Genomic DNA, 15,153 nt, shown 5'->3' with positions numbered 1-15,153 from the left:
AGAAAACAAGAATTACGCTTTGACAGAGGCACTTTCATAATTCGAGAATTTATATCAAATAGGTTTTCCCTTTTGAAATGTTTTTAAACTTTTACAAGCGTAACGCGAATCGTTCCTTTCAAAACTGCAGACTTAGAAGTTATTCGGCTAAGTTTCTCATTACAAAATACTAAGAAGAGAAACTGTCCCCACGAACAACATCTAAGAACTCTTTAATCTCTCCTTCTTTTCTCCCCTCGCAGCAACTCGACGCTCAAATTTGAACACTTTCCTTCGCTTTAATTACGCATGTTTATCTTATGCTTAAGAGACACCTGCTAACATTTCAGTCAAATTTGGACCTGACTACCGTTTAACTGATTAAACTAAAACTCGCAAAGCCACGTCTTCCGAGTTCTTGTGTCTGTTGCAACTGGTGAACGTTGAACGTTCGGTACTGTTCGTTTACTCAACGTACAACACTTGGCATTAATTCTCCACCAAACGTATAAAACTGGCTGCGGAATTGAATTTCCACAAACTAACTAAATACCTGCGATGACGTTAATCTCAGTTAATTATTGTTTCTCGTGTCGGCGTGTGGCAGACGTCCTCGCCTTCGTAAGACTATTAAAATTCGTACACGTTCCACCGAACAACAACAAATGTGTCTCGACTGCCTCCCGACATCCAGATTATTTCGCTCTGTCACCCTCCGCTCCGGATATCTACTGATGATTTAAATGCGTGCACCGAAACGTTCCCGATACGTTTGGCGAACGTTCACAAACGTGACCGTTCGTCAAGCATTATTTCGCGGCTAATCGAACGGATTCGATCCAGATCTGAAGCGTGTAAAGCTCGCAAATTCGCCGGTGTGTTTACATTTTCCGATAATATCCAGAGCAAGCGGGACATTTTCGAGTGCAGCTTTCCGAAAATCGCAATCGAGTCTCGTTCGGAACGCGTGCGTGCGGAATATTAATAAACCCATTAGAAAATGTATTCAACGTTTGCAATAAAGATCGCGCAACACGGCCGCCGTAAAACATAATCACTTTTATTGCAGGAAACGACACGTGAAGGCGTCCAAATTGTTAATATGAATAACTTTTCGCCGTAACGGTCCGTCCTCTTAACGTAATTTATGGTTCGTTATTAAAACAGCTACGACCTCGATCGATCTCTGATTTCGCATCGCTCAGGTTCGACGAGTCGAACGGAACAACCCCATTCAATCAACTTCGTCAGATGTATTTTTAGCTGATTGTGGTGCTTCGTTTTTCGCGCTTCCGACAAAAATAAAAGAGTCTTCGTCGCTTTCACGGCCGCCCGATCATCGCCCTAATGACGGATTAACAAACCATATTCTGGTTGACGTTTGCGATCCGGTCGTTTAAAATTCCGTTTCGGTCCGGGAGTGTTGTCGCGTCGCACCCAAATCCGACCATTCGGGTTTGTCAATTATTCCTATCGGCACATTTGGATAAACAGCGATCAGGGTGGGACGAGTCGCACCCCGACTGCACCACCGCTGCATATTTTATCGCGTGCATCCCCGCCTCAAATTACGCCTCGATTGAGACGTCGCCGACGAGATGAAGTCGAAGATAAACCGGGACGGATAAAGCTTCGCAAAAGAACACGACGTCGACTGGATTTATTAATGCTGCGCGGAAAAAACAAACATCCTGTCTCGTGCATGTTTCATCGCCGGGAGTTGCAGTTGCATAATGTCTGCGCGCCGGTGAAACTCCCCCCGAGTTTCCATTAAAGTTTCGCATTAAAACGGCGCAGACCTCTCTGTACACACAACTTCGGCTTAAATCCTAGTTTTAGTTTCAGGTTAGTTTATGAAGAATTTATGTCAACAGGAATTGTTACATTTCTATTCATGGAAATGTCCCGAATGGTAATGGCCGCACGTCCCGAACATTGTTTAGAGAGGAAAACGCGAACCGTAAAGGGTGGCGAAAAACTTTCTCAGACTACAACGGCCATCGTAAAATTTAATGGAAATTAACAAAAAAGTATGGCGGTTTTTTACTACTTTAAAACGAGTCGGATGCGGCACAAAAAAAATTCAACGTGTAGACGTCCCGGTTGAGCTTAATCGTCGGCAATAGAGATAACTATGCGAATCTATTAAAGTGTGTGCTAATTCCCCACTAAATGCACGTTCAATAATTAAATTGCCATGAACAGAGTGGAACAATCACGAGAGAATTGGTAATGCACCTTTAAGCCTAGAGTAATTACCACTGATATCGTAGTAACGTAATTAGCTACCCAAATTATCATGTGGTATTAAACTATTTTCGCAAAAAGAATAGATATAAGAAAGGATGTCGCAAGCGTGCGTCGATGTGATTTCTGCCGTCTTTTTAGAATATCTATTGTCTGTCTGGCTCTCTGTTTAAATTCGCTCAACTCAAAAACTAATGGAACGAATTTCTTCAAACGAAGTTTGTCACAAAGGGAAAATTCCTGATTGTGTTCTATGTACACTCTATTTTATGTTTCATCACGACACGACGTCATGGAGCTGCGCAGTAACGATAAATCAGTGCCGACTCAATGCTCTGTAGCGAGCTCGCCTCGTTTATTTCGATCTGAATACTTTTTTTAATTACAATCCTGAACGTCAAAAGTTAATCTCCAATTGAACTCTTACTTTAATGTTTTCATGTTCTAAGGTAGTATTTTTTTTAATTTTATTATAGCCTTTCCCCTTTCACCGTACTGGTCTATCCAGTACCTTGCGGTCGGCTTGTTTTTTCCTTTCCTTTTTTCCCTTATGTGCGGCGGGGCTCTGGGGTACTTTCCCCGGCCACTCACGCCCACCCTCTCTTCTCCTTTTTCCTTTCTGGACAACGCAACACGAAATACAACACAAACATCCATGGCAGGCCCATTCGGCCTGGAATTTGAACCCTGCTGACCTCGCGGTGGTGTCGGAAGAGTGTCGCTCTTCCTTCCACCACCCTACCGTCAGCCCCTGAGAAACATACACACACATCCATGGCCCGGCGGAGGTTCCTTCCTTGGAAAAAATCCTCCCCCTTTGGTGAGATTCGCCGGGACCGCGACCTCGGAGCACTGTCTCCGACAGCCATGCGGCCACCGAGCTTGTCTGGGGGAGCTGAGTGTTCAATGATCAAACAGTGAGACCACTCCTGGTGACACCCTAACAATTTATGTTCTAAGGTAGTAAATTGTTTAAATTTACTCCAGCTACGCATTTTTCTTTGAAAACACTTCAACAGTGGATAGGAGACAGCTGAAGCATCAACTTACACCAACCTTTGTAGAAGCTTTTAAATTAAAATTCAACTTGATGTGGACGTCGCATTCCTTAAAGCCTGGTCAACAGCCAGTTCAAAATAAAAAGGTTTGAAGAGATAAGTGCATTTTATCTGGGACAAAATTCAAACTTTACCGGTCCCAGCTCTGTCAAAGCATCTTCTGCACGTCGCAAAGTTTGCAGTCGTTCTGAGGCCGCTGCGGTTAAAATTAATCAACAACTCTACCAACTTCCTACAATGACCCCACAGGATAACGTGAAGCGGCGCTGCATCCATCGACCCTCCGCCGACCGCCTCCTCTTCGAAAAAACTACTTTGATGTGTTTATTCATCGCCGCAAATGAGCGGATCAAACGAGCACGACGGGATCTTTTCGCTTGTAGAAGTCGAGGTAAAAAAATCTAGTCGTATCGGGGAGAGACATTTTTTTAACCTGAACCGGCACCACCATAAATCATTGCGTAATGTAATGGGCCTGCGAAATGTTCGTCGATTTTACCTAAATAAGAAAAAATACCGTTCCATTTTGGTGTTCCAGTAATCAATCTACTTTCGTTGTCGTTATCAGAAATCCAATCACATTACCCCATTGGGAGTTTATCAATACTCCAGACACTTTCCTTTTCGTCTATTTCTCGCCTTTCAAACAGTCTCTGCATCGACTTCTCCCCCAACTGCGCTTACCCAAATGACTGCCGCTCAGGTTCGAAATCCATAAACACTATATCAAGATCGTCCGATAAAAGCCAACAAGTTGGAAAATTCGATTTCTGCATACGCGCCGCTGATCGCTCCTTGTTTACGAGTCGGCCTTAATGATTTGATGAATTTTTGGCCGGGGCTGGATCGTCGTCGAGCCGAGACGATTATAAAGCCATCCCCTCGCTCGTAAATTCACCTGTTCTCGCATCTTGTCGGCGGAATTGCGAGATTAACCCTGCGAGTAAAAGAGACAAGCCTTGCACATCCGCTCCGGCAATAACGCTCCTCCACTTGTTTTATTGAGATCAATCCGGCTAATATCCCGCTCCGGGCGCCGCGCAAGAACACACCCTCTATATTTATTGCATTCGGTTTTGCTCGTTGTGTTTGTAACATATCTGGAGATACGTCTAGTTTCTTCACGGAGATTTATAACCGAGATAGTTTCGCCGTTCGCCGGGCTGATACCAAATTGAATGCTGATTTATAAACTGCGGCGAGGGGGGCGGCTCGTTCCTCTTTTGAACGCGATCGTTCGTCATCGTTCTCGCGCCCTCGGACGATCGACGTCGAAAAGGGTTGTTCTTGCCGCCCCCGGCCCTCGGCCGACATGTTCCGAGTGCCGATCAGATACGAACAATTTGTTTCTCGGGATGATTGCATCTTATCATGATCTGTCCTGGCAGCTGTCCTTTATGGGAGAAACGTGCAATAACCCTCGTTGCAAATCTGGAATGTCTTCACCCCGGATGTGTGCTCCACGTCCCGAATTATTTATTATTTCAATCCCGACTGTTTGACTGTGCAAGGACTTTTCCAGCTACCGCCGACGCTCTTTTATCTTTAAACACACGTATTTGTTTATTACGATTCATTATTTAGAAGAGATCTCACCAGTTACTTTCGCTGGTTTATTTAGGTTCGGTTGGAACACGTAAAGACAGGCCAGTGTGGAAAAACAGACCTGTCAACGGACCAAATATAACGCTGCAAAACATACAACAACTCCGAAATGGAGACGTAATTTACATTTTCAGAATAATTCCGGAACACGTCAGATCCTGCATGGTCTTAAACTCTTCGTTGCGCCGAATTCGTGTCGTCACCGAACAAATACGCCGACAAATTTTATTTCCATCAATCAGACGAACACGTCCTGCACCGTTTTAAAATGGCAAACGTGCAATTTAATCGAAGAAATATTTCCGCTTCCGTCAACAAAGGTATTTTTGCCATCGGCAACTCGACATCGTTTCTGTAATTATTTTTCATTTCGCGAAAGCAATTTATGTTTTTTCCGCTAAAAATGCAATTAATTCCTAATTTCCTTGTAGACGTTCCCATTAGACTTCAAAATAAATATTTGACGTGTACACTCGGCTTATTAAAAACGTGCAGCTTCTGTCGCCGCCCCCAGGGGCACGTGGGGCTTTTTGTGCCGTTCCTGACCGTAAACGAGGAAAAATTAAACGTTACCTGGTGCGTTGCTGCTAAATATGAACAAAGATTAAATTAATTTCCCAAGCCGAATTCGCACCGACGCGACGCCTTTTCGACAATTTTTGAAAATTCGGTTCAAGTAAAATTTTCGAAAACACTTCGAAATAAGATACTCGTAATCTAGTTGCCACGATTCGTCTTGAAAATGAGACAAAGCTCCGATAGTACTGCATTTCTCTCCTCAAATTGCATTTTTTCGGTTTAAAAAATTTTACAATTACCAAAATTTGATTTTTTCAGGAATGCAACGTTCCAACGGCCACAACCAGCCTCGCCAAGAGTCTGCTGAAAATTCTTTACATGTTTGCGGAGTGGACCTTAGCTATTACTCAGAAGGATTTAGTCAGCTCCGGATTCAACAAAACATCACCCACGACTGACCTGGGGTTTCAATTCCAGATAAACAATGTAAATAATTATACAATTGTTGAAACAAAAAAAAGCTATTTATTTTATAACGACAGCTAAACGAATAGTCTTGGTGCTAAAACAAGAAAGTTTAAAAAATTGGACAAGAGCAGATCCATTTTGCATAAATTAGATCAACTTGGTGAAATTGCAGCTCGGAAAACTTTACATCCAGTTAGAAAGTTGCATCGCTCGAGATGTAATTAACAGAAAACATCAATTAACATAATAAAAGACGAAGAGAATCTCATTCTAGTTAAAATCACTCGAGAACGGAGCCGTCCAGCTAAATAGTTAACGCTTTCAGTTAGTGTGTTCGTATAGAAACCGGAATGAACGAAGACAAGTTCGACGGATCACCGTGTACATGCGAACTCCACTCAACTCGACGGAAGAGTTTAGCTCGGGAGTTTTTAATCCAAGTTCAGACCACTTCGTAATTCGTGTTACATAATTTACATACGGTCCATGTAAGTTGGGAGTTGGGTGAACTTTAATGATGGATGACAGCACCGAATGAGTTTAATTTACTTTCGCTCCGTCCCACTAAAATTGTTCGCAACAACTTCATTCCGATCGTTCGAAAACTATCTCCCGGATTAGATCCTGAGTAATCACGATGCGACGTCTCAAAATTGAAAGTAAACCGTCGGCGGCGGAGGACATTCTTCAAAGGGGGCGGCACAATCTCGAAAACGCTAATTCGCGCAAACACGACCAGCTAATACCGTGTTCGACGAACAAAGTGTGTACAAGTGGCGGAGGCGCCGGGGGGCGTCGGTCGCATTTTGAAAATTCCCATCGAGCTTCCGCGTGCTTTTATGTCTAAACCGCAATTGGGTTAGATGTATTCAGTGTCAACGGTAAAGGACTGTCAGAGGTTGTATAATCAGGGAACCCTTTAACGGCACGGTCGGCCCTATTTATAACGTGAAAGAACAGTTGCGGAAAAATCTAATGGAACCCCTGCCTTCCGGAATCCTCCACCTCCCCACCACGTTTAACCTTCGATGGAATCCCATTGTTTCGCCGTTTGGACGCCGTCCAGGACGCGGCCTCTCGCCGATTAGACTTTCTAAATAACCGATGACGCTCGTTTCGACCAGATATTGAATTTTTTTCCGAGCCGAGGACATCCTGGGCCGCAGCTCGTGACTCGAAACCCGTCCTGTACAGGACAAACAGGACGCGACGGCAAACACGGAGGCGATATTTCCGGTAATATGTGTGTTTTCGCGTTAATCCGACACACCATTACACGTCAAGGGCCCGCACATCCCTTTCCATGCGAATTTTCTTGCTCCGGGAAATTATGTCCGAAACTCCGGATTACGTGACTTGTATTTTTATCGGGGCTTTTACCAACTCCGGAAGGCCCTTCCTTTAAGCACAGACGCTCTTTTCGCGCGCGCCCGCCGAGTTATCGTGTCAATTTTTTTTATTGACGCCAACGGACGTGTTCATTTTTCACGTGGAAATGACAAAAATGCAAACCGGATCGTCGTCCGCGGCCGTCGCTTTTCCGACCGCCGCAGGACGTGGAGATTTCCTTCTCGGTTCGTTTAACGAGCTGGGATCACCTACTTCGTTTGTGTTGCTGGGAAACAAAACATCTTCCACTAGTTAGTTCATAATGGGCCAACCGCAATTCAACTTGAGCCCCGAACGGCAGCGGGGCCTGACTTACTCGAGTTCACCGTTAAGCCCCCATTGATCTTAGTTATGAACTCAATTATGTCCCTAATGTATTGCCGTTAAAGAAACTGAGTCGATGTTTAAGCTGTGCACTCACTTTAATAAGACTTATCGCGCGAACGTTCATCAGAAGTGGGAAAGTTAATTTGATCGAAAATTAATTTCGCTTTCTTTGAAGTCGAGATTTATCGGCGATAGTGCGACGTCGCTCGACACCTCCATCGACGAAGAGTCGCACCATCCACTGCAAAACTAGGTCTCCGTCTGGTAAAGTTACACAGTTTCCCACCGAGCGCTAATTACTTAACGTAAGCAGTTACAGCTCGCCTAGTTGTCGACCTAATTAAAAATAGAAAATGGCAAAAATTCCAGCAGACGACAAAAACTTTAATCACGTCCGAAACGGAGCACTTGTAAACAACGCCGCTTCAGAACGTCCTTTTTTTAGAAGCTATTCCAAGAGCCATTCATAAAACAGCCGTTTTCAAATTGCCATTCGGCAACTTCATAAACAGTGCACAACTCGATTTGCGACGATCGTTAAGGAAAATTAGAACGATACGTTACGTTACCTTGCGAGAGGCGCTAAGAGTGCTAACGAATTCTGGATGCATCCTGCACCCGACCGGTGCAACCCCAATTAGGGTGGTTGATTTGTGTCCTGCGAGATTCCGTCCAACTTCCGAAAGTATGATACCTGCGTCCCAAAATAACGGAATCTCCCCGGCATTATCTCCAAGTTTGCAAAGTCGTTAAGTTACCCCGGGAACATAATACGCCCCAATTAGAATGTCAATAAAATAAATTCAGCCCTTGATTTACTCTATTTAGTCTGTTATCTATACATTGTAATGAGGATTTGCACAGGCACATCCGGCACTACCTGTGCGCTTAATGGGGCCCTAAATTGCTTATGGGAACGACCGCTGCGGCTTTACGACTTTTAATAACACCCTCACCCCCTATCGAAAAATCACGTGACGCCGTCACACCGTCCGTTATCGTCGCGTTCATCTCTCGAAATAGACGCGACCTTGCACGCGAGTTGCATCTGCTCAGCTATTAATGGGAGGACGAAGACACTCGAAAAACGACGCCGCAGGGCTTTATCTTCTGGGGTCATTGAAACTGCATCGTGATTAAAAGAAAAAATCCCTCCTCTCGTGCTCGAATTTATTTTTAATGGCGGCCCTCCCCGGTCGGGGATTCTTCTATTAATAACGACGTGTACCGGTGTTTTTACTCGGACGGAGGCAACGAGCCCCATTAAACGCTTCCATTCAATCCGCCCTTGCACAGTTAATGACGCCGGTTCAATTATAATCGGTCGATGGAGACAATTAGGGCTTGATGTGGTGGTAATTAGCACCCCAAAAAATCCACCCTTAACCGCGGCGCATCTTTCCGATTGACGCCAAGAGTTTTCTTCTCTTGACAGAACTAATTATTTCGCGATCCGCGACCGTCTTGCCCCGTTTAAAGATTCCCAAAAAACCACATTCTCGTTCGGACCTTGACGTTTCCCTTTTCGCCTCGCGTTTCATGTTTTATTGATCATCGGGTTTAACGAATCGGGCCAATATTCTGTTTGGTCGTTTTGCATAATTCCCGTTCGGTCCCCGAGCACTTTGTCTATAAACTTTGGGCGTTCAATCGCGCCCCTCCTGAATAAAAGAAGCCACAATTCCTCGATTCCGGTTTGGATAAATCGCGTTCTCTTAATGCCCTTTTCCCTAAACCGATTGACAATTTGGGCGCGATCCCGAAACGCAACGAAAATAATTAATTACCGTCGCCAGGAGGGAGTCGATCACACAGTCGAAACGGAACCTCCCCTGTTCGATATTGTTTGTTTTCTCCTCCGTCTTGTCTTTTTTTCTTCCAAAGTAATTGTTTTTACGACGTCATTTTTCCGCCGCCCCCAAATCCGCGTCGCCTAAAACGGTTTTTTATTATATATTCGATCTTTCCCGCTTCATTTCTGCGCCATAATCCAGCACCGCGACGACAACACGTAACGATAATAAACATCAAAAGATCGTGAATTGCGCGAGAGGCGCTTTTTATTCCGTGGGAAATTATATCTAATAATGTGTTGTGATTTCCAGTCACCGCTACTCCTGGAGGAGCGAGCGCCACAAAAGGGGGAACGACTTCCGATTTCTTTCTCTGTCGGCGTGTTGGCGGAAAAGATTGAAGAGCGCTCTCTGGTGGCGATACAGAATAGCCCCGAAATGATAGTTGTCGATGTTTTTATTGCCTGTTCGGAATAACGACATCGAATAAAACTTCCCCGGCCGAATACAAACGTTTCGATACATTGAAAAACAGCTTCTGCCGTCTGCAATAATTATTAATAAAACGGCGAACGTCGAACACCGATTGATTTTCTCCGAAGAAATCGGATAAACACGATGCGAATTTATATTTATTGCCGGGACCCTGTGCCGTGCGGGGAAACTTTCGCAGTGGGGAACGTTGTACTCCATTAAACCGGCGTCGGGAACAGGTAGAGCAACTTCCATCGGGTTCTCTTCGGCACAACAGAAAGACCTCCTAATCGGAGCACGGATGAGTTTTCTCAAAAGCTGTCACTCTGAGGGAATTAGTTTGGTACAGTTTGTCGCTTCTTAAATGAATTTCAATTAATTCGCAGCTCGCGGAGCACACACGGTTACAATGCGACCCCGCCAACACAAAGACTAATCAAAATTATAAACAATTCCCGGCATGCGAAGGTAATAATGCAAACCCACCAAATTAGTCTGTCGTTTGGCAGCAGGAATTTTTGCAACAAGTTTGCAGCGCCTATTTACTACCTACCCCCGTATGATTTAAGTTCCTCCTTTGTCGGGAAACTTGCCGACAATGCCGTCGGTTTATTTGCACTTGACGGCGAGATGTGGTCGAGCACGTCCTTCCCTTATCAATTTTAAATTAAACAACCGACGGGTTTGTCTCGAAGAGGACCACGACTTAAGAAACCGATCGAATCCAGAAGAACGAAGTGCGAATTATGTCGAGCATGGCGAGAACGCTGAAATATTTATAATATCTAAGTGAGCATCTCGAGAAGCTCCAGGAGATTTTAAAAAGAATTTAGCACCTCGCCGAGTTTACAAAACGTTGACGCGAGGACCTGCACGAATTATTATTTATTAAAGCGGTGCCGACGGTGGAGCGGCATCATGAAGATTGTCGCTGAATTAAACAGAACGAGATTAAAAAGCCAAAATATACCTTCTTAAACGCGGCTCATGCAGAAGCTGTCAGGTGTTTCCTCTTGGTTCGCCCTCGAGACGAGAACAATTTTAAATCTCTTAATTTTGCACAAAAGACGAACACAGTCGCACGAATTTTATATAAAAACATCGGAAAATTGATCGTGATGAACTGATGACCGACATCTACGCGCCATTTTTGTTTGTTTTTTTAAAATTAACATGATGAAATATCGTATGATCAAAAAGTCTGGATCTGCCCGTAGTTTTTATGTGTACTTTAAAGTAGAGCTAATGTCTCATGGAACTCATTTAAACATAAACGAGACGAGTAAACCCAATTACTATTTTCACTACGATTTCCATTACTGTAGTATGATTTAATAATAAAAATTTTATGTTCTCTTTGAAACATTTTGCTGCTAACTTGAAAGTTGTCAACTAAATGTCAAAAATAATTGAAATATGTAAATAATTTCATAGATAACTTCTTAATTCCAGGGCACCCTTGATCCAAAGACTTTTTGATCATACGAGAGTTATTTATGTTATAAGGACGAAATAGAAAATAGAAAAAATGTATTGCTGGACGAGGCAAAGCCGAGTCCAGCAACAGCAATAAGTCCGAAATATTGTTTTCGTCCATGTATCATACATTATTTTGTGTGCAACCGTACGCGAAATGAGCACTTCGTGTGCGTACAACAGGCCGCGAAATTGAATTTCGCAGCCGTTGCCTTGACGACGGTCGTAAAAGTAAAAGTCATGTTTATATTTATTTATTATTACAATTACAACATATCTATCTGCATATTTCCAGTGTAATCTTACAAAATCTGGATTGGTTACCGTTAAAGTTTGATTTTGTGTCACGAACGGCCACTATTAGTACAGAATTTTCATCCGGTTTGAAATTTCCGCCAAATGAAACAGCCGCATGAGTCGATAAGAAAGATCCCCATTATCGATTTATCATCTATAGGAAACATACACATGTGAATTAGGTTAATTTTGGTTAATTTTTCACCGATCAAAAAGAGAAATATCTCGTAACATTTCCTGAATGTCATCAACAGACATTTTGGTTTATTTGTGTCTTTGCAGGGCTCCTGATATTTCCACGATTAAAATAACCTAAAAAGGAGCAGATGATACAACGTAGCATAACAGAACTTAACATTCACCTTCCACAATAAATAAATTCCAATAAATAGGTAAGCCAGTACAACATTATCCGACACGGTTTTCACATTCTTCTTGTTACATCAGTCTCAAAGTCACTGTAACATTTTTCATATTGCCGTTTCGATTTTTCAGGTTTCAAATGCGACACTGCACAATTTATAATATTTTTTTAACTCTGGATGAGTACACGGAACTGAAACATCGTAATTTTCTTCGGACATTTTTGCAATTTTTCTCAAAGCGAATTGTTTTATTTATGTCGTTTCCATAGCGACATGGCGACATGTAGGCCGACTTTATTTTTATTGACAATTTTATTACAAATTTTCGGGTTGCACACAAAATGTTGTGTACACCTTGGCTACGAAATCCTTTGACGACCTCGAGATTGTCTTGTCTCGGCCGCAAAGCGGCCTTGACGACAATTTTTCTCTCGGTTCGTCAAAGTACGATTTCGCATCCTTGATATACAAATAACTATTTTAGCCGATTGCAATAAAAACACTCGTAAAAATTTTAATTCCGTTGTCAAAGTGACGTTTGATCCATAATTTTGCAAAATGCGGTCTGTTAAAAACTTCCTTAACAACCCTGAGTGTTGCCAAGGTGTTATTGACAACGTAACTGTTGTCGATTGTTGAACGTTATTCATTGTTTAACAACATAGCGGACGAAAAATATTTTTCGGCCTAGGACGAAAAGTAATGCTTTGACGAAAAGATGACGTTTTCGTCCAGATATTCAAACCAAAATATTTTCCGACTTGAGCGTTTTCAAGGAAGAATTCTCCAATTTTATACGTTCGAAATGGGAAATTCCAGTCTTGCAGGAGCAAATAATATTGCAGAACTCTCAGATACGATTTGTCTTGGCAGATTTAGATATTAAGTAATTTGAAATGCACCAGCCAGGACGGACAAAACGTGAATATAATATTTGGATAAAACAAGAGCCACAAAAATTCCTGCTGGCTGGTTTTTGGAGAAAACAAGTTTTCGCGTGATTTTTGACTGGTGTACATCTAAAAATGAAACAAAAATAATAACCAACATAATTATACATTCTACATATGTATTTACTTTGTTGTATTTTTTTGCCTACTGCATAACAACCAACAAAATTTAAAAAAATCGTAATTTCGTCAGTGAATTATTTCACTTTTATTCCGTTGTTTATTTCAGCGCCCGTTTATAATTTGATACTGTTTTGAAGTAACCTTTTTGCGTAATAAAATAATATAATTGCTTAATCAGTAAATTTGAAAGAACTCGACGATAATCCGCACAAAACGACGACGGGTAGATTTAAGTCGGTTAAGTTATTAAAAACAGATTTATTCTTTGGTTGTTTCCGGTTTATAACAAAACCATTACCGCGAGATTTACAACCCGATATTCTCGAAGGGTTCTCTCCGACCAGCCCGATTAACTGAATTTCAACTGTGACAAATCTGGGAAACATGAAGTCCATAACCGCAAACCAACCTTAATGTGTGGCAAAACGGCGTCGCCCGCAACCCTTCTCTAATTACCCCCCCGTTCGAAAATCTACCCTCGGCAAGACAGCTGTCTTAAATAAGGGTCATTCCTCGCCCCGAACGCTCCATCCACGTTGATGACAACTCTCCCGAGACCGTCTTACGATACTTGGGGGTTGTGCCGTTCGAAGTGACGTCTAGGTTCTAGGACGCTGGCGCGATTTTTCCCGCAAATATTGAATATTTTGATCGAACGAAAGGGTTATCGTAGGCGAAATAATGATCATTTAATTATCCGGGATGGAGCGGCGGCCGGACCGGCGTTTGTTCAGCTCGAAAATTGTTCGGTTAATTATTAACAATAAAATTAAATAAGTTGGGTGCGTTTATTTGCGCGTTCCCGTTTTCCGGTTTAATTAATTCGGGGTTGCGGCGATGAAACTGTATTTTTTTGGTTACTTACGCCATACGAACGGGGCACAGCATTTTCTTGATATCATCAGGACAAGTACATTCAACACTTCACTGTCATTCCATTTAATTAGTTTCACGCGAACTGTACGAGCTATAAATATAAAGTGTGTGAAGGTACGAACCGAACTAAATATACATCAAGACGGACGCACTTTTCGCCGTCCCCGACTGTATCGCTTGTGATTCTTCGGGTAATTATGGCCCCCGCGACAAACCTAAATTATGCAAAACACCCCGAAAACTTCGGAAATTTATTGGGCCCTTTTAAATTACCGGAAAAATTTGCATTCTCCTCAGCAATAACCGCAACTTTTACGACAACCTGAGGGCATACCTCCGACCATTTTCAATCTAAAGTTTCAACACTTCCGTGCCAACCACCAAATAATCACATTTCTCAAAACTTCCCCCTAGAACCCTCAGGTGAACACGCCGCCGACCCGGGCCCAAATTAAACACGGGTACTCGCGAAAAAATACCTGCCGGTTCGGAGGGGGTTTTAATTAAACTCCATATCACAACGTCGTTACGCGAACTATCACGCGCCTACGTCGCGACGCCTGCTACATCCACTTCCTGCAGAGCTTCCCGCACGACTGGCCGTTCCTGCACCAGTCCTGTGCACGCATCTGTGAGGATCCTGCGGCGATGTGGAGATTCGGACTCGGTCGGCTCATTATCGCGTCCTCTCGTCCTATATATACTTATTTTTTTGTCCTATGCGAGAAAACAAAAATGTCACGACGAGATTTTTGCAGAATCGAGACGTGACGACAGCCAAAAAGGGAAAGTCCGCTCGTCAAAAATGTTTTCCTATCCATAAACGAGACAACGAAAGCGAAACTCACCGATGGGATTAAATTAGGTTTCATCTGTCATTTCGTTAATTCCAAAGGTCATGAAACAATGTCGTGGCAACGGCGAAATGGACAATTTCGTGATTAAAGAGCGATGACAAGATAAACCTATCAACTAATAGGCAAATAACTCGTAATCATCTGATGGGAAAGTAAAGATATTTGCTCGGTGAAAAAACAACCCGCCAAAGCCTTTTATCGTTATTACGATACACCCGAATGCGGGGTTGTTCGGTTGGTTGTGTGTCGAAACAACAACCATCGAAATGGAAAGAAAAAATCAAAATAAAACACCCACGACGGGGAGTATTATAAAGAAACGACGGCGACGTCTCTGTACGAACAAGGCT

The 15,153-nt window shown here is 42.9% G+C and overlaps 2 protein-coding genes across 11 annotated transcripts in view; one reads left to right on the top strand and one right to left on the bottom strand.

Moving 5' to 3' along the window:
• Positions 1–5,969, top strand: part of LOC138124287 (5-oxoprolinase) — a 129,410-nt gene extending 123,441 nt beyond the window's left edge. The window contains exon 13 of the mRNA XM_069039273.1: positions 5,727–5,969. Within this exon, the coding sequence (XP_068895374.1) occupies positions 5,727–5,954 (228 nt within the window). The 3' untranslated portion in view covers positions 5,955–5,969. The remainder of the gene's footprint in view (positions 1–5,726) is intronic.
• The window catches only part of LOC138124289 (uncharacterized), a 176,736-nt gene that overhangs the window by 99,969 nt on the left and 61,614 nt on the right, over positions 1–15,153 (bottom strand). The gene's annotated exons all lie outside the window — the stretch shown is intronic.

This window comes from Tenebrio molitor, chromosome 2 (assembly GCF_963966145.1).
Source record: "Tenebrio molitor chromosome 2, icTenMoli1.1, whole genome shotgun sequence".
NCBI classification, from domain to species: domain Eukaryota; kingdom Metazoa; phylum Arthropoda; class Insecta; order Coleoptera; family Tenebrionidae; genus Tenebrio; species Tenebrio molitor.
Note: the sequence above shows the minus strand (reverse complement) of the source record. Positions and strands in the feature narration are given on the sequence as shown.